The sequence below is a fragment of the Lampris incognitus genome, chromosome 20 (genome assembly GCF_029633865.1).
Source record: "Lampris incognitus isolate fLamInc1 chromosome 20, fLamInc1.hap2, whole genome shotgun sequence".
Lineage (NCBI taxonomy): Eukaryota > Metazoa > Chordata > Actinopteri > Lampriformes > Lampridae > Lampris > Lampris incognitus.
Genome location: NC_079230.1, coordinates 25,915,845 through 25,942,412, shown reverse-complemented (window position 1 = coordinate 25,942,412; position 26,568 = coordinate 25,915,845). Strand labels below are relative to the sequence as shown.

The 26,568-nt window shown below is 46.5% G+C and overlaps 1 protein-coding gene across 1 annotated transcript in view; it reads left to right on the top strand.

Annotated features, from left to right (window-relative positions):
• The window catches only part of pcdh7b (protocadherin 7b), a 133,276-nt gene extending 115,622 nt beyond the window's left edge, over positions 1-17,654 (top strand). Inside the window, 1 exon segment of the mRNA XM_056300459.1 lies at positions 17,188-17,654. Coding sequence (XP_056156434.1) covers positions 17,188-17,654 — 467 coding nt within the window.
• Positions 17,655-26,568: the final 8,914 nt, after the last annotated feature.

Sequence of the window (26,568 nt, the reverse complement as noted above, 5' to 3'; positions counted from 1 at the left end):
TTCTCCCCAATTGTACCCTACCAATTACCCCACTCTTCCGAGCCGTCCCGGTCGCTGCTCCACCCCCTCTGTTGATCCGGGCAGGGCTGCCGACTACCACATGCCTCCTCCCATACATGTGGAGTCGCCAGCCGCTTCTTTTCCCCTGACAGTGAGGAGTTTCACCAGGGGGGCGTAGCGTGTGGGAGGATCACGCTATTCCCCCCAGTTCCTCCCCCGCCCCCAAACAGGCGCCCCGTCTGACCAGAGGAGGCGCTAGTGCAGCGACCAGGACACATATCCACATCCGGCTTCCCACCCACAGACACGGCCAATTGTGTCTGTAGGGACGCCCGACTAAGCCGGAGGCAACACTGGGATTCAAACTGGCGATCCCCGTGTTGCTAGGCAACCGAATAGCCCGCTACGCTACCCGGATGCCCGGCAACCTGTCCCTTAACCTGACACCCTATGCTCTGTTCAGACAATACCTTACCAGTACGAGAAAACCAGAATTTGAAGACCGTATTGTCTTACGTGGGAATGTGTACAGGCCTAAGTGTGCGCAGCAGAGTCTGATGTTCAGCCTCTCTGACTCTCGTGGAGACAGGCAAAACCGTTCTCAGCAATTGTGCAACACGGGGATGTGCAACGCCACCGCATCCTCTCGTTCACTTCTGCAGCATGGATTTCAGTTGCCGTGCCTTGATAGCCCAGTTCTGCTAGCCTTGACAGATTTTTTTTTTGCAAACAAACACCACTAAAGAGGGGCTGAGCACTCGAATTCCCCGGCTGGCTCACCACCCACCCATAACCAATGTCAACCACGCACAATAAGAAACTCTGCTCTTTGCATCTCTCCCTCTTTCTCTCTCTCCCTCTCTCTCTATCTCTCTCTCTCGGTCTCGTTATTTTGATAGGGAATCCATTTGGTGTGGATTGACTTTTCTTCATGGGGAATTGGAGAGGGGAGTCTGGAGGGAGAGAAAAAGAGAGCAGGAGAGCAAGAGAGAGAGAGAGAGAGAGGAGGAGAGGGGAGAGAGAGAGACAGAGAGAGACAGAGACGGCCATGGCTGCTGTGGCTTTGATCCCTCCAACAGGCAGCGTGAAAAGTGCATTTCATAAAGGATGTTCGCCTTTGATGAGCCCGCCAGAGTGACAAATTGAGCCCCCGGTGCTTTAAATAATGCACTGTGTATTGCCCCAGCTGGGGCGCTGTAGCTCCATATTGCTTAACTGGCCTGTTAAGAATCACATGCTTGGTGGGGGGACATACGAGGTGGTGTTGTTGGGGATGGGGGTGTGGGCGTCAAAGCGAATTCGCGTGTGCATGCATCTGAATGGACACCTACCGGCGGCCGGTCCAAGGCAGCTTTTTCTTCTACCACCATCCTTTTTTTTTATTTTCCACCCGTCAGATAAGTGTAAACACATTAGCAAACACAATCAGGGACCTCCCTCTTCGAGTGTCCACCAGCACTTGCCAGTCTTCAAGGATCAGGAGTGATTTTTTGAGTAACGGGCTAAGATGTGTGCCCCCGTGGTGCTATTAGCCAGAAAGAGAATTATGCTGTGATGAAAGTTTAAGATGCAGTGTGCCGCCGCCGCCGCCGCCCTCCACACTGCTAAGGCAAATGAAGGAGTAGAGGATTGAGAAAATGTTCGGCGGGGCCTTTTGTGCTTCCTCACACTGCATAATTCCACCCAACATGCAAAACCTCTTAGGGCTGGGCATGGGAAAGGGGTAGCACACACACACACACACACACACACACACACAGACAGACACACGCTAACAAGATTCACAGTTCACATACTTGGATATCTACGATGGTGGCGGTGGATGCAACGTACATGATAATTGAATTACAGAATGTAGTGAGACTTGTTTTCTCCTCATCCTGGACTCTCCTGCCTCCACCGGTTTCCATTTGGGTTGAATTAACATGGAGTGGATTCAGTTCTTTGAGTGAGACAGAAAACACTCCGGTTTTCAGCTGATCTGCATGAACCCTGGTCCTTGTTGAAGTTTATGCAAGGCAGTATAATGGATTTGTCTCAAGGCCAAAGTGTTTCTGAACGCCCTCAGGTGACCTACAATATGTAGCACCTGCCATAACAATGAACTGATGCAATTCAGTTTGGTGTGAGAGCATAAATTATACATCCATCCATAAAGATTTCTATGTGGCTTCCACATATTCTGCATCCAACATTGGGAAGGAGAGTTTGAATTGATCATATCTGCACGACTACTCTGACCATTTAACTGCTTTTGCCGTCATTGTGCTAGGTGCACAATTCCTTATATTTCTAATTTTCGCAACGGAATCAATTTGATTAATTTGTGCCTAGTTTGGTGTTGTCGTTTTACACAGGATTTTAGCATTCAACGGTAGCTCAAACGCTGCAGAAAGTCAATGCCAAGTATTTCAGATAGCATCACAATCTGCAGTTTGTTGCATGAATATACTTGAAACGTGAAAGTAAAGCTAACGTAAGCCATTGTTTAAACATGCCATCCCTGCTCGATCAAATCAGTCGCCTCTGATGATGCCACGTCACTGTTAGCAAAAAGCAGCAAAGCTTCTGCAAAATGCTCAAGTTCAAGAAAAGAAAATATAGTGTGTGTATATATATATATACTATATAGACAGCAGTAGTTGCCATTTCTGCTTTCAAGCCCAGGAAAAGAGCACTGGTTGATGAGCTTACATGTGACACTTGCCTACTTCCAACACTAGCGGCCCAGTGGCCCAGTGGTTAGCACTGTGGCCTCACAGCAAGAAGGTACTGGGTTCGAACCCTAGGCTGTCCCAGGTCCTTTCTGTGTGGAGTTTGCATGTTCTCCCCATGTCTGTGTGGGTTTCCTCCCACCATTAAAAAGACACACGTGTTAGGATTAATACTCCTGTCTGGTGCACCTGAGCAAGGCAATGGAAAGAAGAACTGGAGTTGGTCCCCGGGCGCTGCGGCTGCCCACTGCTCCAATACAACAGACCGGGTTAAATGCGAGAACAAATTTCATTGTATCCGTACAATGACAACATAAAGTGGCTTTCGAGCCTTTCTTTCCATTCAGGTCGTTATTCAAATTGCCTAGCTTGCCGTTGTGCAGCACGCGCTAGCAGCTGGGAGCTAATTGCTGCATTCAGGATCCCATCCATGTTGTGTGGTGGCCATTAGCTGGCTGACTCACAAGCTAATAAGCTATATAACAAGCCCCAGGTAATTCCTTGTTAAAAGTAGGTTTGATTTTTGAGGATGCAGGTGCTTGGAGAGGACGGCTGTACATGGGGAAGGCTGTATTACGGGGGGGAGCCTGTGGGCCATATTGAGTTGCTGTGGACGCAATGGCGTCTGCAGGAAGTCCGCTTCTTTCTTTGAAACAACTGTGGTAAAAATGAGGCGGGGCGTGAACACAGCACGCGTTGCGGTATCTGGGTCATTCAGAATCTGTCTGGTAAGCAGAACACATAATGACATTCTGATGCAAATGTGCTGCCAGTGTTATGAGCATCTTTGCCAAGTGGCGTAATGTTCCTTGCTAAAGCTTCGTATTTCACAGGCTGCTCAGGGCCGAACATATGCAGCACGAGAAGCCCTGTTTTGTAGGTTACTCCATTTCATTTAGCATTCACTTCGAATTAATACATCCTTGGTCACATTTAGTCTTTATGTGATTTATTTTTATCTCAAAATCAACCTTACATCCAACCACACCAGGTAGGAGATGCCACCCCACATATATACAGACCTATATGCAGGAAGGAACCCCCCGATTTAGATGTGTTCTCTTAGAATTATGGTCAGTTAAGAGCACCAATGAGTTTTATTTATATGTCTATTTATTAATTTATTTATTATTTTTCATTTTAGAGAAGATTTAATTGAAATTGTATTTTGACAAATAACCATTTAATGGTATAAAACAGGCCATTGTGTTTGTGCGCCTGGGAGTGTGTGATAAGCGCTGCAGTGGAGAAGCTCTGAGACTTCCTTTTCTCAAGACCGGGACAGAGGAGAGTCGCAGTAAGAGAATATGAAAAGAGAGAGCGAGAGAGGTAGAGAGCGAGAGAGAGAGAGAGAAATATAGAGCAATAATAAACAACAGATAAACACGCATAAAAAATAATAAAATGAATAAAAAAAAAATCAAAGTTTAACCCCTCTAACCTACTTATCGTAGCACAGTAAGCCCTACCATTTTCTACACACCCGCCCCCCTTCATCCCCGTTCTGTTCGTCTTATCAAACCCTACCGTGTGCCTGCCTTGTTTTCTGTGAACACAAACGCATACACACACAAGTCTCATGCACACACACACACACACACACACACACACACACACGTTGCACACACTGCATTGTTAACGCAGGTTTGCTACAGTGCGAAGGCCACGGCGCGTGTGTGGTGTGAGGGCGAGCTGTGGCTGCCATATTGTTTTATCAGTTGCGAGCAGCGTTGCATGTGTGCGCCGCAGCACAGCAGCTAATGCTAATCCTTACAGTGCTCCCAGAGCACTTTTTAAAATCTCCCCGTGGTATACAAGGAAACAAAAAAAAAAAAAACCCAACAAAAAAACAGCACCAGGATGTGCCCGTTTGTTTGTGGTTTTTTTTTAACACAATACCCAATTTTAGATTCCTAGCATGGAATATTGTGGAATATGAATGAAAATGACAGAGTGGCCTGCTGAGGAACAACACATATGTTTGCAAAAGTTGAGGAAAGCCGTGAGAGCTGTGGGGACGACAAAGGCAGTGATGGCAAACGCAAGTCTACAGTAGGTGCCGTTATCAGGATCTTTACCGAGAGGGACTAGTCTAACCTACTGAGATGGAGACCCTCCCAAGGAGGAGGTATTAAGGTTAAACATCAACAAGGTGGGGATCACCGATTCGAATCCCGGTGTTACCTCCGGCTTGGTTGGGCGTCCCTACAGACACAATTGGCTGTGTCTGCGGGTGGGGAACTGGATGTGGGTATGTGTCCTTGCTGCCGCACTCGCACCTCCTCTGGTTGGTCGGGGCACCTGTTCAGGGGGGAGGGGGAACTGGGGGGAATAGTGTGATCCTCCCACGTGCTATGTCCCCCTGGTGAAACTCCTCACCGTCAGGTGAAAAGAAGCGGCTGGCAACTCCACATGTATGGGAGCAGGCATGTGGTAGTCTGCAGCCCTCCCCGGATCGGAAAATTAGAAAAAAAAACCCAACTGTTAACATCAACATAATTTGCATAAGAGCAGAATACTGAATAATGAATTGAAACATGTACAGTGACCAACAGCTTTGATGCATTGTGGTTATTGGTCGACACGGGCTGAAAACCGTTTTTATTCGTGGAAAAATCAGCACATCGGCTCTTTTTGGTAAAATGTGTGTCCTCCTCTGGCTGATTGTATTACCCGCTATGCAAAACTACATTGGTCTATGTGAACTGTGACACTGTACAAGTATCTTTAAAGCATCAGTACCTGATACTGGTCCATAAGTGCACGTCAAACACTAATGAGAATAAGTGGTTTTTAAGTTTAGATCTGAAGAAAATGACAGAACTGGGCTTTCCGATGTCAACATAATGACTAGTCCAAAGAAAAGGGCACGGTTAGGAAGTGCCCTGGGAGCAGAGGGAAGGCCAAGGCCTTGAACTAAGAAGGCACAGGGTTTGTGGATTCAAAAGTTAGGGAGTGTTGCTGAGGGGTGAGGTGTTGTTTTGGTAGCCCTGTATGGCAGCAAGCCAACTCCATTCTTATTAGAGGATGAGTCACTCTCGCTCTGCTCCTCTCCTCTTCGCACCATCCTGCTGATGTTCTACTCATAAATGAGGTTAGAGGGCAGAGGGGCTCTGAGGACGTAGTGTGTGTGTGTGTGTGTGTGTGTGTGTGTGTGTGTGTGTGTGTGTGTGTCCATGTGAGTTTGTGCACATGCACAGGTGCCACTCTGCGTGCACACATGCATGTTCACCTGTGGATTTGTGTTTATGTGTGTTTGTTGTGTGTGTTTGTTGCCTGAGCTCATGCGTGGGAGATGAATGAGGGATCGGGACATGCAGGGTCACCGTATTTATGGAGTGTCATATCCAACCTGCCTACTTATTAGCCAGATGGACGGAAAGAGGGGGAAGGAAAGCGGGAGAGAGGTGTTCAGAGGGGCGCGGATAGAGTGCAAGCAACATCTGATAATTGGAGATCGTCACCGGAATGAAATTATGCTCGTTAATCCCTCTTCAATTAATCACCTCAGGAGCAGTCCCCAGTACACTCATTATTCCAGAAACAGTATGGGGCCCTTCTGAAAGAGTCCAGAATTCTAACCCGCACCATTAACATAGCGTTAGCTTAGTCAGTTTGCAGTAGCGGCACAACTACTACAGCCTAAATATGTGCTCGCACAAAAAGCGTCATGAACAGCAAAAGCAGCCGACAGTAGTTCAGTTTGAGCAGCCAGCGCCGTCGTAGCCATGAGATGCCAGCACCCAGAGCGTAGGTCTGAAGTTTAGCTAGGGCTAACATATGCAAATTCATGATGATGCACCGAAGCAAAAACCAACTGCACACAGGGATTTCTTCCTGGGTTTATGTTTCGACTGCAATCTTAACAAGGGATTGGGCACAACCAACAGTATGTATAGCAGGAAGGGCCCGCCACCCCCACGGTAACAACGGCTAGTGGGCTAGCAGCGAGTAGCTAGAAACCAGAGCAACCACTAGCGCTCACGATGCTTCTTGGTGTGCAGAAAGAAACGTCGAATGTGACAGTTTATCTGAAGTACCACACATGACTTCATCAGTGTATTCTAAAGGTCTTCAGCAGATAAAATCTTTAAATGACTGTGCATCTGCAGCACGGTCAACTTAGATATTAAAGATGCAGCAAACCGTAATCACAGCCATAACTCATCTTTCATCAAAATGTCATCCTCTTTCAGCTCCCCTGGAAACGCCCTAGCACAGCCGTTGCCTAGCCTAGTATGGCCTCATTGTTGTTGCTGGTGTGTGTATGTGTGTATGCTTTTTAAGCTAAATGTTTGTTCCACATAGAGGTTGGGCATTTCAAAGGCAAGATGCAAAAGAAGGTGACAGCTCATTACAAAACTCCAGCAGGGTTCCCTATCCTTCCCCCTCACTCTGTCTCCTCTCTTTTTTCTACTCTGAACCCCTTCCGCCGACACTTGAAGCGCGGCGGGGGTTCTGGATTATGCCTTTAGTCGTCCTTCCCGGGCAGTAAACACTCCAAGGAGCTCAGAAAGCAAAGAATAGATCACCTGCTGCCACTTTCAATGGCATTCCTCCAAAAAGGCCTCAGAGGAACGGAGAAAACGACAAGGTTGCTGTGATGTAAAAACATGCCCGTGATGCGACAAGCCAAGATGGGGGTCGAGTAGGTGACTTTATTCCTCCGTTGGGCCCCATCAAGTACAACTAATGCCGCAAACAAATGATTATCATCATCAACAATTAACTAATTATTTGATTTGATCAATTATTTATTCTAATATTGTTGGAAAGTAATCTCCATTGCAGCGGTGGAAGAAGTATTCAGAACATTTACTTAAGTAAAAGTAGCAATACCACAGTGTAAAAATACTATGTTACAAGTAAAAGCCCTGCATTCAAAATAATACTTAAGTAAAAGTACAAAAGTATTAGCATCAAAATATACTTAAAGTAGCAAAAGTAAAAGTACTAATTATGCAGAATGGCCCATTTCAGAATCATATATCATATTATTGGACTATAATTATTGATGCAATAATGTGTCCATCACATTAATGTTGCAGCTGGTAAATGTGGCGCTAATTACAATTACTTTATATACTGCTGGGTAGCTTAGCCTATAAAAATACATCATTATTGGTTGGTTCCTCATTTGTATTAATAATCTAAATCTGCAAAGTAATTAAAGCTGTCAAATGTAGTGGAGTAAAAAGTACAATTTTCCCCTCTGAAATGTAATGGAGTAAAAGTATAAAGCGGCATAAAATGGAAATACTCAAGTGAAGTACAATTACCTTAAAATTGTACTTAAGTACAGTATTTGAGTAAATGTACTTAGTTACATTCCACCACTGCTCCACTCCATCGCAGGTTCCCACGGTCCAAAGGATTCATATTCTGCTGATCAGTTCATTGGCTCGGCCGAATTTCAGCGCCAAACTATCAACTATTCACGTAGCATACGAGGGAGGGGCGTATTGAATAGCTGTTTCACCATGGGGTATTGCCCTCAAATAATGCACCCCGCCCCCCGTTCACTTATGAGAGCCTAAGTAGGGTAATAGCACAGCGGTCCGTGTTTGACGTTTGGATCTAAGTGACCATTTCCAGGCGAGCCGTCCTTCCTTCACACCCACCGCTCGCCACACAAGCCAGTGGGCCGACGCTCCAGCCATCAATTAATCCTGTCGCTAGCAGAGCGCGCCATGACTTGCATTTTCAAAGGTCATCGCTCTCCAGGTCTCCTCTTTTTATTTTCCTATTCTCCCCCGACCCCCCTCCCCTCCCCTCCCCGGCTGTAAATCTCTTTCTCGCCGATCCCTCCTTAATTGTCTGGCAAACATCTCGGCGAGAGGAAGACGTACACCCCTTTTTTCCAGTGGATATTGTTCTGTCTGAACCCGACGTCACAGCGTTGATAATTTAGTGCCTTTTTTTTCCTTTTCTCCCCCCCCCCTCATCTCCTCTCCCTCTGGAACCCTTCCTCCATCACCCTTTTTTCTCCTCTCAGCCTCCTCCCTTCATCTCTCTCCATTTCCTTCCTTCCTTCCTTCCCTCCTTCCTTGCATTCCCCACGGCCAACACCATGTGTGGCTTTCATTGGCATCCTCTGTCTATCTGTCTATCTCTCTGTCTCTGTCTGTCTCTCTATCTCTATCTCTCTGTCTGTCCCTCTGCCTGTGTCTCTGTCTCTCTGTCTACCTCTCTATCTCTCTGTATCTCTGTCTGTTCCTCTGCCTGTCTCTCTGTCTGATTCTCTATCTGTCTGTCTGTATCTTTTGTCGGTATTGTCTCTGTCTGTCTGTCTCTCGATCTGTCTATCTGTCTGTCTGTCAGTCTATCTATCTCTCTGTCTGTCTGTCTCTGTCTGTCTGTCTGTCTGTCTGTCTGTCTGTCTGTCTGTCTGTCTGTCTCTGTCAGTCTATCTATCTCTCTGTCTGTCAGTTTATCTCTCTGTCTGTCTAGCTCGCTGACTGTCTGTCTGTCTGTCTGTGATGCTGAGGACCTCTTAGCTGCTAGGCGATGCCACAGGGGCCCCATGGAAGAAAGCAGCAAAACTCACGCAATAATTAGTCGGCGGCTTCGCGAGCTTCACCTAATTAAATGGGATCCTATTAGGGGTGGTAATGAGAAGGAAAGGGGGGAAAAGGGAAGACAGAAAGCCACTGCAGAGGTAGAAATAACTCACTTTCCTTTCAATCCAGTGGTCCCCCACGCTCTGCCCCCCTCCCACCTCTCTTTCTCTCCATCTACTCCCCCCCCCCTCTCTCATGGAGCTATGAGCATTTTTGACAGCTGGTTTTCACTGAATAAATATTTCATTTCCCGCGCCTCAGCCGCGTAGAATAATCTGTATGACACCCAACAATGTAGTCTGCCATCTTCTCGCCAATCCCTCCGCTTGGTGAAATAGAGCCGTGGGCACAGGGAGGCCTTTTTAATGGGGGGGGGGGAGTAAGAGTGGTGGTGGGGGGGTAATCAAGTAAAACCCATATGGGGTGTTTTCGAGCCGGTGGCGGCACGCACCCGTCCTCTCTTTGATCCGAGCTTTCCCACGTCACGGAGCAAAACAAGAGACGGACCTTACACAAGTGTCCCATTTTGTCTCCACTCGGATTGGAAGCATGTGAAACGCCTCTAGTCAGTGTTAATTAATGACATTTGGCGGGGGGATTTTTTTTTTTTGTAGTCTTATTAAGGAACATAGGTAGATCAAATTAGACTGGCTCAACTGAGGAGATAAGTGGCATTGAGTTAACCCCCCCCCCCCGACCCAAAGACAATGGATGTCTTTGTGCAACAGACAGGTGGCTATTCTGAGACTGCCAAACAGCCTAAATACGGTCCTGAGTAAATGAGCTAATGTCTAATGTCTGCACAGACACGTGTGGTGTGTGTGTGTGTGTGCGTGTACACATTCACAAGACACAACTTGTCATCCCCCCCAGCCGAGCCTCCCCCTTCCTCTCCTGCCCCATCTTCCTCTTCGTTCGTTACACTGCTCTTTTCCTTGTACTCCTCTGTCCTAGATTGTGGTGTGCCTCTCTTCTCCTTCACCTTTCGTCTCCCCTCCTCTTCTGCCTCCCATTATCTCCCCCGTTGTTCTCTTTAGCGGTGTTTGGCCTATGATGGCCCTCAGGCAGACACACTGTCTGCTCTATTCAATATGCTGCTTCACTTCTCACGGGCTCCAACCCTGCTGTACTCAACGCACTTTCTCTATCTCTCCATCCATCACTCTCTCTCTCTCTCTCTCTCTCTCTCTCTCTCTCTCTCTCTCTCTCTCTCTCTCTCTCTCTCTCTCTCTCTCTCTCTCTCTCTCTCTCTCTCTCTCTCTATTTCTCTCTCTCTCTCTCACCCTCTCTAGCCACTCTGACCCCTATCTGCTGTCCAGCCATCCGCACTGTCTAAGACAAGCCCCCCCCCACACACACACGTGTGCATCCTCTCTCAATTTGATTCCCCTTATCGCTCTCTCTCTCTCTCTCTCTCTCTCTCTCTCTCTCTCTCTCTCTCTCTCTCTCTCTCTCTCTCTCTCTCTCTCTCTCTCTCTCTCTCTCTCTCTCTCTCTCTCTCTCTCTCTCTCTCCTCTCTCTCTCTCTCTCTCTCTCTCTCTCTCTCTCTCTCTCTCTCTCTCTCTCTCTCTCTCTCTCTCTCTCTCTCTCTGTCTCAGCTGTTTGGGTTGAATCTTCCAGATGAAAAAGAGGGGCAAAAGGTCGCTGAGCTTGAGACTCAGCAGCAGTAGATGGTAGCTGAAGCAGAGAGGGAGAAAGACAGATAGGGAGAGGGAGGGAGGGAGGGAGGGAGAGACTTGCAGTTCAAGAGAGAGATATGGATGATGACATATCGTGAACCTGTTGAGTGCCGTACGGTGAAAAAGCACTGTGAATGTGTGGAGCACACACACACACACACACACACACAGACACACACACACACAGACACACACACACACACACACACACACACACACACACACCACACACACACACACACACACACACACACACACGTGCACATGCATGCACACATGTACCAGAGAGCAGAGGTGGTGTCTAGCATGCGGCACAGCCGACGAGTGAGCGGGACTCCATCAGACACTCGAGAGGTGCCGGTGGTTTAACCCTCCATCCTGCTGGTTATCCACATCTTAGTGTCTGTGTACAATCCACATCTAATTGCCACTGTGCAGTTTCCATGGAGGCACTTTGAATTAGCCCATAGTGTTCGTCAGTCAGATGATGGGGTGGGGGAGGGCGGCTGACTAAATCCGGCTAAGAAAAGCCACAGCTCAGCCAGGGCAGCCACTGGCCTGCTTTCAGCATGCAGGCCTCCGTACAGTCAGAAGCAAATGTGATCACGGACACAAACGCACACACAAACAAGATTTACTCTTCCCTCACACACACACACACACACACACACACACACACACGCACACGTGTGAAGACGCACAGCGTGCAGCAGAAATATCTCCAAGCAGTGATGTACGGCAGTGCATCAGCAGGCGGTCTTCACGGCAGCGGTGTCGGGCTGTTGTCCGTATGTAATTATATATCAGGGAAAAGCTGCTGCGTTTCTGTTATGCCCGCCAGCCGCTAACCCGTCCGCCAATCACCCCCCCCATTCACCACCCTCCCCTTCTCTTCCGGAAGCCTCTTTTGAGTAAATCTGAATGGGGGGCCAGTGGCGATTCGGGCATTACATTAAAGCCGGCCCCTGTTTGGCTCAGAGCGCGGCTCCTCCAGCGACAGAGAGCCTGTCCATGGGGCCCGCACTTTGCTGCTATATCCCCGACAATGTATGCCCGACTAACAACCCCTGTGCCCTGGGGAGACAACCTTGGATTGTTCCCACCCACTACCACCACCATCACCACCACCACAGACCCCCACCCTTGTTCATGGCTTGGTGGATCTCAAGGTTGCAGCAACACGTTTTTATCACGGCAAAGTGACCCACTTGTATTGTGTTGTGGTTTATAGTGTGTGTGTGTGTGTGTGTGTGTGTGCGTGCATGCATGTGAGCATGTGTGTGTGTGTGTGTACGTGTACTTGCTCTAAGGGCTTTTCTTTGAAGATATTTTCTGTCCTGAATTCTGAATCGGGTCTGGACAGGGCCGACGGATGTTCACTGAAGCAGCATTGAGGGTTTTCTCCTCGGACGGGATTGTTGTACAGTAAATCACAGCTCATCTAAATCACAGTGTACTACTGTAATCCGTGCACAGCTTTACACCGGATCCGGTTAATTGGCTGGTCCTGCGGTAAGGCCCTGCCCTCGCAATGACCTTTGTCTAAAGAGTAAAATTCCCCGACACGATATGATTATCACAAAAATGTAACCCCACTAGGGGCTCATTTTGGTATTTTAAATAAAACGCGAAACGGATAAAGTGTAAGAATCCAATTATATATATATTTTTTTGTAATGAGATGACTCTAATATATCATAAGAACCATTACATTCATATTTTCAGCAGCTTCGGGTCAAACTGCGAGCACAGCCAGGTGCTAGCTTGTTTATCCGTCCACAACTAAGGGACAGTTATATATAACCGGTGTCAATGGTGATATGTGGATGGACAGCCTTCAAGATGGAGGTGGCAATTTTGAAAAGGGAGAGGGCATCGTGGGTCACGGAGACAGACCCGTTCGTTAGAGGGGGAAACTGCTCCTTCTCAGCAAACGGGTGGAGGGAAAAGCACCATGTATCTGGGAAAGACTCGGCTTCTGGCGAACACAAGCGCAACAGCTGCAATTCCTCTCTGAAAGACTTGCTACTATCTCTGCTTTCCATCTGCATGTTTTCCCCACCTCTACTTCAACATTGGTTCATAAATGTCAGCCATTAAGATGATTTACAATACGGGATAGTGTTGAGGCCAGTTTTTCTGCGTGTGTGTGAAAGAATATAGTGATGAGGAAGATACCGGGCCCGCTGTTGATGTGTGAGACCAATGCTGGCTTGGGACATTGCCAGTTCATCAATTCAGGCCAGTCGAAGTGCAGATGGTTGGACGTAGTATACCCAACAAGGGCTTTTGAGGAAAATTCCAATTTTTTTTTTTCCAATCTAGGTCCTGTTTCTGGAGCACTTTTCATCATTCCTGTTGTATTATTTTGAATACCTGCCTCATTGCGGAGGGATTTTGGAGATGATGCCAGACAGGCAACATCGGTAGGGCAAACTAACTTACATGTTTAATTTAGGGTGTTCGGGTGGCGTAGCGGTCTATTCCGTTGCTTACCAACACGGGGATCCTGGTTCGAATCTCTGTGTTGCCCCGGCTTGGTCGGGCGTCCCTACAGACACGATTGGTTGTGTCTGCGAGTGGGAACCCAGATGTGGGTATGTGTCCTGGTCACTGCACTAGTGCCTCCTCTGGTCAGTTGGGGCGCCTGTTCAGAGGGGAGGGGGAACTGGGGGGAATAGCGTGATCCTCCCATGCGCTACATCCCCCTGGCGAAACTCCTCCCTGTCAGGTGAAAAGAAGCAGCTGGTGACTCCACATGTATCGGAGGAGGCATGTGGTAGTCTGCAGCCCTCCCCGGGTCAGCAGAGGGGGTGGAGCAGCAACTGGGATGGCTCAGAAGAGTGGAGTAATTGGCCAGATACAATTGGGGGAAAAAAAGGGGGGGCATGTTCAATGTACCTCAAACAAGTCCAGTTTATCTATAGCTCGCAAGTGAAAATGAAGTTGAAATGTTACATTTACTGGCCTAACCTACCATATACCTGTTATAAGATCTGGATTTTCCACATGACTCACCAGTGAAGCCTAAACAAATTTTGCATGCGTGCAGAAAGGGTTAAGTATGTTCGCTTGTTTCTGCAAATTGTAGCTCCAGTATTTAATTAAATAATTTTACTTTTAAATTTGGCCATGAGATTTTAAATTTCAACCTTGTTTTCACTTCCAAATAAGAGGTTTAGATAACTGGACTTGTTTGAGATAAGTTGAACCTGCATATTAGCTTGTCCTACTGATGCCTTTTTGAAGCAGAGTATCTGTCCGGGCTCGTCTCTGAAAACCAACACAATGAGGCAGGTACACAAAATACTATAACAAACAATAAGAAAGCTGAAAAATACAACGCAAATAACACCCACGTTGAAAAAAAAAATGGAATTTTCCTCTAGCAAACAAACAGTCCACCATGCTGACTACTAACAAGCATCCAGGGTTAGGGGCAAACAGGTGAGCATTCAAGAGCAAGTCATTGAGGCCTCATGAGAGCAACAGTGCATTATGGGTATCTGGAAATGCCTGATGGCTCAACCGCGGTTGTGGCTAGATGGGGTACGTCCACGGACGGAAGTGACGCAAAATCTCACTGGGCGTATTTCATTGCTATGGTGACAGCTAGCCTAGCTAACCCCCTGAGAGACATGGCGGCAAATTCAGAAGAAGCCCACAAAGGCTATTGACGATGAATCTGATACATTGTAGTTTATTTCCCGTCCCTCACTCCTGGTGGAGCGTGGCAAACATGGTTACTTAATAGGGATAAATGCACAGAATTAAAATTTTCAATATAATGTTATCGCTATGGATAAATAGCTACAGTGTCGCAGACACTAGCTAACGTTAGCTACCATTTTATGTCTGGCTTGCTAGCATTGGGAAGCAGTATCTATGCACAAGCAACAGTGATATTTCATTTAAAATACACAATTACCAGTTTTTATTAAGTGAACTTGTCGTTATTTTAAGTAAAACTAATTCATCTGACTCGTCATTCATCTGGCTTAAAAAAATCAAAATCCAAACTCATGGCAGCTCAGGAGGTCCGCTAGGCTACCTATCGCCATAGCAACGAAATACGCCCGGCGAGATTTTGCGGCACTTCCGTCCGTGGCTGTATCCCATCTAGCAACAATTCTCAACCGCGGGGTGAGTCAGTTCACTCCTCATATATCTCCCCGGCATCTGTGTTTCTCAACCCGAGCCAGAGACAGCAAGGGAAAGACAGCAGGAAAAAGATGGCTTCTCTTGCCATGCCTCGTTCCATACATCTCTAGTTTACAGCTGCCATCCCGCCCACCTCAGCCGGCATGTTAACTTGCGTGTGTGTTTGCGTGATGCACTCTATCCATTTCCTGTCTTGCCTTTCCTTCTTTCTTTAACAGTTCCTCGAACAGAATCAATCTGTTGTTCGGAGTCACTAATGGAAGAAAAATAAATAAATAAAAATGGCAATAGCACCCTGCAGCCTTGACAGCATATTGACTCTTAATGATTTGGGGATGTTTTACAAAGGTGATTAGTGACATTAAAATGGATTCCAACAAGGCTAGCAGAAGAAGAAAAAAAAACAGTTTCTCAGCAGCATTGGAATGGAATGGCACTCTAAAAGAATTATCAATGCTTTTTACTCACAGGTATTCAAACCCGATCAAGTGATTCATGTGGATTGAATAGTCTTATCAGTAGAGCTAGTCTCTCATTCTTTTTCTCTATCTCTTCTTTCTGTTTTTTTTCCCTTTCTCGGCTGCATGGTGTCCTCAGTCATGCGTCTGCTCTGCATCAGTTTGCGCAATTTTGCCGTTTCTGACAACGTTTTGGATATAATTCTAATGCTGTTCAGGATTTCATCATAAAGTACATGATTTTTTTTTTTTGCACAAGAATCCACAATGCAAATGAAAAAAAGAGTGATTTCTGTTCTACTCTTCTTTTACAGGAGAAAAAGAGCATTAAAAGTAAGCTATGGTCCAAACTTATTTTCTTCTCACTCTGTAAGGGCAAACGGTAGCATGCTTGGCTTGGTTCGCACTCACCCTCGCTCTTGCTTGTTTTTTGTTTTTTTGTTTTTGTTTTGTTTTTGTTTTTTCCATACCTCGCTTCTGATCATAATTAAACTACATCAAACGTAGAATATTGACGACATTGTCATTTTTGCATCGTAGAAAAGCTGACATAGGGTTCAGCCAGGGGTGCACGGTAGGCCCAATCAAGTTTCTATCTCAAGTCAATCAAATTTTGGTTTGTCGTACCGTAGATTACAACTATCTTTTAAATATCACACTGGGAAAAAAACGTTAGTAGTAACCAACTGAAGTGGTGAACTGTAAAGGATATCTGTCAAACCTGTTGTCCTGGGATTTTAAGTACATAATTTGCTTTACAGAACAATACAGTACACGTAGTTAATCTGAGGCCTGCACCCAGTTAGGTAATTGGTTAAGAGCCTTATTAGTGGATTTAAGAGAATATCAGGGCGCTTGATCCAAGCAAAGCTATTAAGCGACTTAGATCAGAGCGTGATTGCTGTCTGTCAGTCACCGGATAAGAAAATAATGGTTGTCGTGCCTCCGTCTCTCAGACATGACCACCCCTGTTGGAATGCACACACGGCACATCCACCCAGAGCTGGCCTAATGTCACATCTTTAGATTTTAGATCAGGGGAAACTCAAACACAACAATTGACCTTTTCCCTTCCCTTTTCTCAATGGCTGCCCTTCCCTTCCTTCCCTTCCCTTCCCTTCCCTCCCAGCTGAAACACCTTTTGAAGCATGACGTTATTTCAGCTCTTATTCACGCCGCTGATTTTAGTTTGGGGCTGTTGTCGTAGCCAGTGGAGTCCTCTTTTTCTTGTTGTTTTCTGTTACTTGTTTTTTTTTCCGATGTGGTATGGGTTCTGCATGAAAGCAAATGCAATTTCATCAGTCCAATCTGGATTGCATTCGCAAGTGATAAAATGACAACGACCAAACTTCATTATTCCGTTTTTGTTTTCTTTGTCCATCAAATTATCTACATTCAGAACTCATTAGGGAGATGAAATGCAAAACTGATTCACGCATCTAATGAGGGAACTCATAATAACCAATTTTCACGTGCCACATACTACACCAAATAAATAGTGACAGGATACTGTTTCAGTCATAGAGTTAGCTTCCTGTTTTTCTATCCATGTCCAGCTTTGGAGAAACAAGCTTTTTTTTGCTAACTGGTGTTTTCTCCTCTCTGCTCCCTCCAGACTCCCGGCCTTTGCCTGACGTAGCCATGACCGGCAAGTGCACCCGGGAATGCGACGAGTATGGCCACTCGGACTCCTGCTGGATGCCCGTGCGCACGTCGCCCGAGCGGCGGCCATCCAAGTCAACCACCACACCTCAACAACCAAAGCTTTCCACCTTCATGAGCGGCAGCGGCAGCAGCAGCAGCAGCGCCGAGCAGCCCAGCAGCCAGGAGACCCTCGCCATGGCCAACGGAGACCCCACCACCGCCCACATGATGGGCGACCGCAACCGCAACCTGCTCAGCAAGAAGATGGCCTCATCCTCCTCCTCATACGAGGCCTTCGGCTCGCCCAGCTACGGTTCGCCCGGCAGCAGGGGGGAGGAGGTGCTGGGTCACCCCACTGAGGAGATCCCCCTGGCCCCCACCGGGGAGTACAAGCCCACCTCCTGCGGTACACTGACGCGGCGGGAGGTGTACCTGTGAGCTGGGTGGGTTAGATACAGCTGCTGCCCCGTCACCACACACAAACACACACACACACACACGCACGCACACACGCACACACACAATTGCAAGACAATGACGACGACAACAACAACAACAACAACTCAGTGGTCGTCTACCCAGCCCCACATTGGCTCGCTTTCAATCACCTTTGGTCTGAGCAGGATCGGACTAATCCATCCTCCAAAGACTTCGAAGACAGCCGTTTTGTGAAAAAAAATAAGATAAAAAAAGCTAGGTGGATATATAACCATGGAACCTTTTTTTTTCCCAGAGTGCTAATTCTGGCCATGTCTTCTTGCAAGGTAGGAGTAGAGGTTATTAGCTGGGGCTTGGGGGTGAGGCTCTTTGGCTGATGAGTCTGGCCCTCGGGACATTTTCTGCTGCCTGACAGTCGAGCTGTACAATAATCAACTCATTTTTCCATATCCATGCATGCATCATCAACCTGTTCTTCAGTAACACTAAGCCCCTTGTCCCCAGACAAAACCCCTTAATGACACTGTACAAAAGAGACCTTTTCCTTTCTCCATTAACTTTTTTTTTCCTTTTTCTACAAATGAAGCCGTACCCGTCGACTAGTTTGACATTAGAGTGTGTCAGGTGATGCCTTTTTCTGTTGGTTTGGTTTTGTTCTTAGGTTATCTTGACACGCCCGTCATGGTGTGTCACGGACACAATACAACAATATACTGCGGGCACAGCCGAGTCACGCTGACCGCCTTGTGTCAGCTGTATGATGGGAGTTTTGGACCCCGAAACCCGACCCTAACTGAAGACTTTGAAAAAGCCACTGCATCTTTAATATGTGTGGCTTGGGAAAAGACTAAGCTTTAAACACTGTCCGGAACGTGAGACGAACCATCTCGCTCAGGAGAGACTCTAGGGACTCAAAATGGCTGCCAACTTGATTTGCTACGTACAACGAAACCTGCTGCACCCCACTGGTGTGCCACCATGAACATTTGATGACCGATTCTCACTTTCCAGTATGGGTAAACTCTACGCCTCTTTCATAAATACTGACACAAGTGGAACAAGTCACTCATTGTACATATGCGCCGGATCCCAACTTCCGCGCGTTTTGCTTTTACTCCAGTCTCTTTCTCTCTCTCTGTCACTCGTTTTTAGTCTTGATCAGTGAGTCTGAGGCCTAAAACCACTTCTGAGGTCAACTTCTTGAAAACCGTGACCTCTCGAGTGTGCTGCCCGTTTCATCGCTGCACATCTGTACCCGGTTTTGCCTACCTGCGCCATCTCGCGGAGCTGAAACGCTACCGTTTGATTCCACACCGCAGCACCGAAACAGACCCCCCCCCCTTGCAAAAGCACCCCACAAAACACACACAGACAAGCAAACACACACATATGGAGAGGCGCCGAGGCGGAATCACTTGACGATGGATATAGGCGTTGAGGTGAAAGTACTGCAAATAAGAATTGTGAGCGAGAACAGTGTGTGGTGCACTAAGAGGTTCATTTACAGTATGTGTACACGGGCCAGATATGCAGTAGTGTGTGGGCAAGATTTCTACAGTGTGGATGCACACCAACCAGAGACTTTTGAGGGGCGTTAACTAGGCCAAGCTGGTCCTTACGCAGCTGCAGAAGCAGCTTTTTAATGTTAATACTTTTTTGTTGTTTGTTAGACTGAGCAATAAGTACCATATTGTACACATGACCAATATGCATTAACTTCTTCTCAACTAATTCACTGTCTGTGGCATAGACCCGCTCAGCCGTCAACGATAGCCTTCGATGCTGGTAGACGTTGCATTCCACGCTATTTACAAGGCAATGGCATCTTTGAGCAAGAATGTAAGAAATCAGCTCAATGGAGAACAATCAGAATCAACCTCTGGATGCACCGAATGCCAGGAAGTTAAAGAATTCAGTCTTACAAAACCAAAGCTTTGAAAACAGACGGCTTTGAGGTACAGGTGAAGCATTCCCCCTCCTTTGCAAAACTATGTTTAAAAAAAGCTTTTTTTTTTTTTTTTTGGTATGATCTCGCTGGCGGCCCACGCACCAGTAGAAGATGTACAGAGCGGGGTTTGAGGTTGCACCAGGAGAACGGGATTTGTCCACGAGACGTGCGTTACATCCTCAGAGCTGACACTTACTGACCACATACACACCCGAGATGCCGAGAGGTCGTGCCTCCCTAACTACACGTTGTCTTTTTCAGAGCTGCCGAGGCACAACCGCTCTTGACTGATATCGAGCAAAAGAATATCAGATGCAATGGATCTTTTTGTATGTTAGCAAAACCCCTTTGGTCCGGCCGGAGCTGCTTTAACTTTTTTTTTCTTTTCTTGTTTTCTTTCTTTTCGGTTTTTGGCAGTCCGGCACTCTGTAGTCTGTAAGTACTACTTGTTGTTTCGAAAGAAAGTGCTCCTATACTTATCAACTGTATACATGAATATGTACTTTTTAATTGCACGTTTAATGGGAACTTAACTTCACTTACTGAGAAGGAAGAAAAAAAAATTGTAAAAGAAAACGAACAAAAAAAAAATCCCTGTAAACATGGAGGTCCACCGTGTTGCTTGCTTTTGTTATACCTAAACAGACATTAGCCATGTAGAGCGACTCAGTAGGTCAGTTAAATGCATACTGTTTAAAGGATGGATTTCTTTTTTTTCTTTTTTCTTTTTTTGCCTCATATGTTGTCTCCTGATTATTATTATTATCATTTTTTTCCCTTTCATATTTAGTCCAATTTGCTCAGTTTCTTATTTCACGGAGCAAATCCAAATCATTCACATCAGACTGATTGCACCGACGTCCAGTTTACGCGACATTATATATTTCCAAAATCTGTATGGGATTTTTTTTTTCCTCCCCATCTTCTTACTTTTCTTCGGGGTCCCATACGACGATGGTTTGTTCTTCTATAAACAAGTCCAAACCATGCAGAGGATCATTCCAGTGTACTGCGTGTTTGATTTTTCTTTCTTTCTTTTTCTTCTTTATCTGGTGCCACTTTGTATATTTAGAGTGCTTCTGTAAAAAAGAAAAACGTACGAAAAAAAAATAGAGTGAATGCAAAATATGCAATTGTGCCTTTTATACCTATTGGTATGATTAAATGTTGGTTTGGAATGGTGCATTACCAATTATGCTGACATGCTTACAAACACTAGACGGGGGGTGACGTTAACTGAACGAACTGAATCACATCCTGCCGGTTTGCGTAGCTCGGACCAGAGCCCGTGACGTCAGAGGCTTCTCGGAGGACGGTCCAGTCAAATGTCGGTAAGCCCGCGCCCGGGCGCGGCTTCGGGTCGAGCGTCGAAATATCCTTTCCTAGCATAGTGTATTGCGTTAACAAAATGAGTACATTCTAAGATCGCTTATTGGTAGTAACAATAATTATATAATGGACTTTTTTCGTCAAGTGTTCCACCCATGTACATGTACGACATCAGAGGTCAAGTAACCTTCTTTGTGCATGAAACAACAACCTCTAGGACTTAAACAATGCCGGCGTGGAGACGAGGAGGGGGTTGGGGCATGGGGGTGGGGAGGGCGGGGGGGAGGAGCACTTGGGTACATTTGACTGTTCAGAGTTGAGGCAGCCTAGAGGTCAAAGTGCAAACGAAACGGTCGACCGGGAATGGCGGAAGAGGGACGAAAAGCTGCAAGAGAGGCCGACAGGGCGCACGCCTCAGGATGTGTAGAGCAGTACTGCATCACACACACACAGACACAGACACACACAAACACAGACACACACACAGACACACACACACAGACACACACAACAAGCACATCAGTGCCAGCCCTTGGCCCAGATACGAGCGCGCTGTGATCTACGTTCAGATTTTGCGATGCATCGCAGCGATCTTGAATGATAAACAGAGTTTTGCATGTCTTCTTTGCCAGGAAGAAAGGATTAAAAAAAAAAAAAAACAACAACAAAACATGACGTAGACAGTCGACTCGAACACCGACGACAACGCCCACATCGGTGTCTGGGTTGCTTAGCGACGGTCCACTGAGGCGACTCTCACCGGAAGTCAAAGAAATAAGCTATTATAACGAAGAGGGGGGCGATTTGTCCGGTCTGCTTTACAACAGCTGACCGGCAGAAATCAAGGGTACGAAACTCTCACCGCAAACTTGTTCCTCGCCGCTGCCTGAGGTGTTATGCTCTGTTGGCACTCTCCTATATTCGTAAAGCATTCAGTGTGTAATGAAATTTGTAATATTAACCATAAACTATTTGTCCTGCGACTTGGATGTTGATATAGAAATTGAGGAACAAGTTTATCATCGTTTAATGAGTCACTATGCACGCAGCTTAGCTGAACATGGCAAAATGTATTGAACGCAAGTCCACTTCTATTTATGAGATATTTTACATAATTTAATTTGCTTTTGTACAGGTTTGTGTAAATAAATTGCTTGTCATTTTTGTCTCTGCAAAAATTAAAATATAACATGGTAAAACTAACGCGGTGTCCTCTGTCCACTTCATTCCGTCTTTATGAATATGTGTGCGTTGTGTTATAGAAAGAGCCCTCACCGTTTGCATGCGTCGACACAAATCTAACCCAGTTGTGTTGCAGTGATAAGGCTCAGAGTGAGAGCGCTCGCGCGGGTGTGGAGGTTGGCGGAGCCGCCATCTTCACATAACCGATTTGCAATGGAAAGGAATCCGATACGAACCGTTCAGTTGCCGTTTTCAAGCGTGTGCATTTTCAAGTCTTTTACAGTATTTTCAAATCTACTCTATTTGCTACGCTCAGCCAGCATATTTCACATCCCGGTGATAGACGACATTCAGGGTAGTTACAGGATCTTTTTTTTTGTTGTTTTTTTGGCTATAATGGGTTGATGACATTAGTTCTAATGGAGGCTGTCTATATTTTCTTTTTCTTTTTTAACCTCCCCCTTTGTTCTCCCAATTGTATCTGGCCAATTACCCCACTTTTCTGGGCCGTCCCAGTCGCTGCTCCACCCCCTCTGCCGATTCGGGGGGGGGGGGGCTGCAGACTACCACACACCTCCTCCGATACATGTGGAGTCGCCAGCCGCTTCTTTTCACCTGACAGTGAGGAGTTTCATCAGGGGGGCGGAGCACGTGGGAGGATCACGCTACCCCCCCCCCCCCAAGTTCCACCTCCCCCCGAAAAGGCGCCCGGACCGACCAGCGACCAGGACACATACCCGCATCCAGCTTCCCACCCGGAGACACAGCCAATTGTGTCTGTAGGGACACGCGACCAAGCCGGCGGTAACTCGGGGATTTGAGCCGGCGATCCCTGTGTTGGTAGGAAAAGGAAGAGACTGCCACCCTACCTGGGCGCCCATCTCTGTATTTTCTTAATCAAGTACCATCAAGGATTGTACCATAGCGTGTATGCAAATGTAATAACCGACTTACGGATAATCAGTGAAGCTACTGATATTTTTTTTAATTTTGTCACATCAATTTAAGATATGTGCTTTCTTTAGGAAATGTGTAATTTACCATTTGATATAAAGCCATTACCTACGAACCACTGGTATGGGAGAAGAGCAGGTTATGACAGATTACAAGCTTTGAGACAGTTGAAGGATTGTCTCCAAAAATAAGTGTTTTGGTGATGGAATACTTTTTGTAAAGCAAGCCGATAAAAATCTATGATAATCAACTGAGTGAGCAATCTGCTGTAAGGTTTGAATAACCTGCCTGAAGTGCATTTTTGCTGTTCATGAGCGGAGGTATCAAGCATGTGAATGCCTTTTATAAGAACGGTTTAATTCCTGAGAACAAAAGAAGTACTTCAGCCAAGGACAAGTAAGGTATTCAACGCAGCATAATACTCATTCAATGAACTGAGCATAGAAGAGTGACTGAAGTCACTCTTCAGGGAGAGTGACTTAAACATTGCATGACCTGAAAACTAAAGGACCATAGTCGGTGATAGCTGGCCAATAGAGGGTGCTGGGGCGCCGCCCCACCACTCCCCGCATCCTAGACCTTCACCGAAAGACTTAACTTATTAATATATAACTGATTAAAGAAACACTCAACGGTTGAGCAAAATAATCCAGTGAGTCAAGTAAATTCTTTATGAGACAGTACAAGCCTGTTTAATCAGTCCATCATTTCATTTGAAACAGGTACTGTCCTTTAAAGAATTTACTTGAATCACTGGATTAGCGCCTCCAGTGCAAACTAGGGGTAGCAGTGAAGGCGCTAACATCTAACTAGGTTCGGTGAGGGGTTTGCCTTGACTAACTCACGAGAGGAGTTGATATGTAGTTGAACAGTTGACAATTTTATTGCCTCACAACAGCAAAATATACACAACGCTGACTTTTACATAAAAGAATTGAAATAAAACAAAACAGAGCTCTTTAAAGTAGATAAAATAATAAACCAAAGAAAACCTCATTCAAATCACAACCCTCAATAAGTGCTAGCAGTCTGAGATTAAAGAAAAAATTCAGTTCCCTGTCCTTGAGTGAATGTGTTGGTCCGAGAGTTCAGTTCCTGATCCGTGAGTGTACTGAATATACTTCAACGATGACTATTTCTACCCTGGTAGAGGAAATAGGCTGGTGTGTATGAGTTCTTATTTGGTGTCTGGATGAATGATTCAGGCTTGTCAGACGTTTCCTGGGACAGATCCTACGGTAGGCCACCGCTTCTATGATCGTCCACAGTCTCACTGGGCTGGGCTCGTCATCACAATCTTCCAAATTCTATCTGGTAGTTAAAAAAAACCCAAAAACAATCGGAGTTCCCAATACTTAAAACTCGACAGACCTTTGTCTCGTAAGCTCACAGATGAGATTCCGATTATACATAACACTTTTCAGAATCAAAAAATGTCAATACTCTAACTTTCTGAGGCAATGTATAATACAATTCAGTCGTCAGTTCAAGAGCACCATTTCCAGGATGTTCACAAAAAGAAAAGAGAAAAAAAAGAAAGAAAGAAAGAAGACGGCTGCGTGTAGCAGTCTCTACCCCGGCGAGTTGCATAGTGCGCCCCTTAAGGAGTGGCATGTCACTACACCCCTAAATCAATGACTATTAGTAGCCCTATATGTCAAATGGGTTACACACACACACACATATATATATATATAATCATTCAGAATCAATCATACTAATTATAAACACTGGATGAACTATATAAAGCACTTTGAGTGGCTGTTGCAGCTAGAAAAGCGCTATATAAAATGCAACTTGATTGATTGATTGATTGACTGGCCGGTCAAACTCCCATGCCCCCCTCACCACTTCCACAAGGGTAAAGAGTTGGTCCATTGTTCCACGGCCAGGAAAGAATCCACATTGTTCCTCCTGGATACAAGGTTCCACAATCGGCCGGAGCCTCCTTTCCAGCACCCTAGAGTAGACTTTACGAGGGAGGCTGAGCAATGTGAAGCCCCGATAATTGGAGCATGCCCTCCGGTCCTCCTTTTCAAATATGGCAACCACCACCCCAGTCTGTCACTCCACAGGAACTGTCCCCGACCTCCACGCGACACTGAAGAGGCGTGTCAGCCAAGACAGCCCAACTATGTCCAGAGCCTTCAGCATCTCAGGGCGAATCTCATCCACACCCGGTGCCCTGCCACCAAGGAGCTTTTTAATTATATTAGCAACCTCTACCAGGGATATGGGTGGAGCTTCCCCTGAGTCTTCCGACTCTACCTCTTCCACTGAGGACGTGTTAGCCAGGTTCAAGAGCTCCTCAAAGTGTCCTTTCCACAGCTCGACAACATCCCCAGTCCGGATCAACAGTTCCCCTCCCGTCTGAACACAGCCTGAGTCAAGCTCTGCTCCCCCTTCCTGAGTCGCCGGATGGTTTACCAGAACTTTCTTGAGGCCAACCAAAAGTCCTCCTCCACAGCCTTGCTGAACTCCTCCCACACCCAAGTTTTTGCTTCCGCAACCGCTGAAGCGTCAGTCCTTCTGGCCTCCCGGTACCTGTCTGCTGCTTCAGGAGACCCCTGGGCCAATCAAGTCCGAAAGGCCTCCTTTCTTCAGCCTGACAGTTTCCCTCACCACTGGTGTCCACCAGCAGGTTCTTAGGTTGCCGCCTCGACAGGTACCGATGACCTCTGACCACAGGTCCTGCCTGCTACATCTGCAATAGAGACTTTGAACATGGCCCACTCAGACTCCATGTCCCCAGCCTCCTTTGAGATACACAAGAACTTCTTCCAGAAGTGGGAGTTGAAGACCTCACAGACAGGGGCCTCTGCCAGATGTTTCCCAGTTCACCCTCACTACACGTTTGGGTTTGCCAGGTCTGTCCGACAGCCTTCCCCACCATCTGATCCAACTCACCACCAGGTGGTGATCAGTTGAAAGCTCTGCTCCTGGCTTCACCCAAGTGTCCAAAACATACGGCTGCACATCTGATGATGCGACCACAAAGTCTATCATCGGTCTTCGGCCTAAGGTGTTCTGGTACCAAGTACACTTCTGAACTACCTTATGTTCAAACATGGTGTTTTTTATGGCCAATCCATGACTCACACATAAGTCCAATAACAAGGCACTGCTCGGGTTCAGCTCGAGGATGCCATTTCTCCCAATCGTGCCCCTCCAGGTTTCTCCATCGTTGCTCACATAAGCGTTGAAGTCCCCCAACGGAACTATAAAGGCCTGTGGTGCAGTCCTATCCAGCACACCACCCAGAGACTCCAAGAAGGCCGGATACTCCAAACTGCTATTCAGTGCATTCTGTTTGTGATATTCATGGACAGGATCTCAAGGTGCAGCCAAGGTGAGGAGTGTGTCCCTTTTGGGAACCTCAGAATTGCAACGCCCCGAACTGGCACCCCGACTGACTAGAGGAGGCGCTAGTGCAGCGACCAGGACACATACCGACATCGGCTTCCCACTCGCAGACACAGCCAGTTGTGTCTGTAGTTGTGT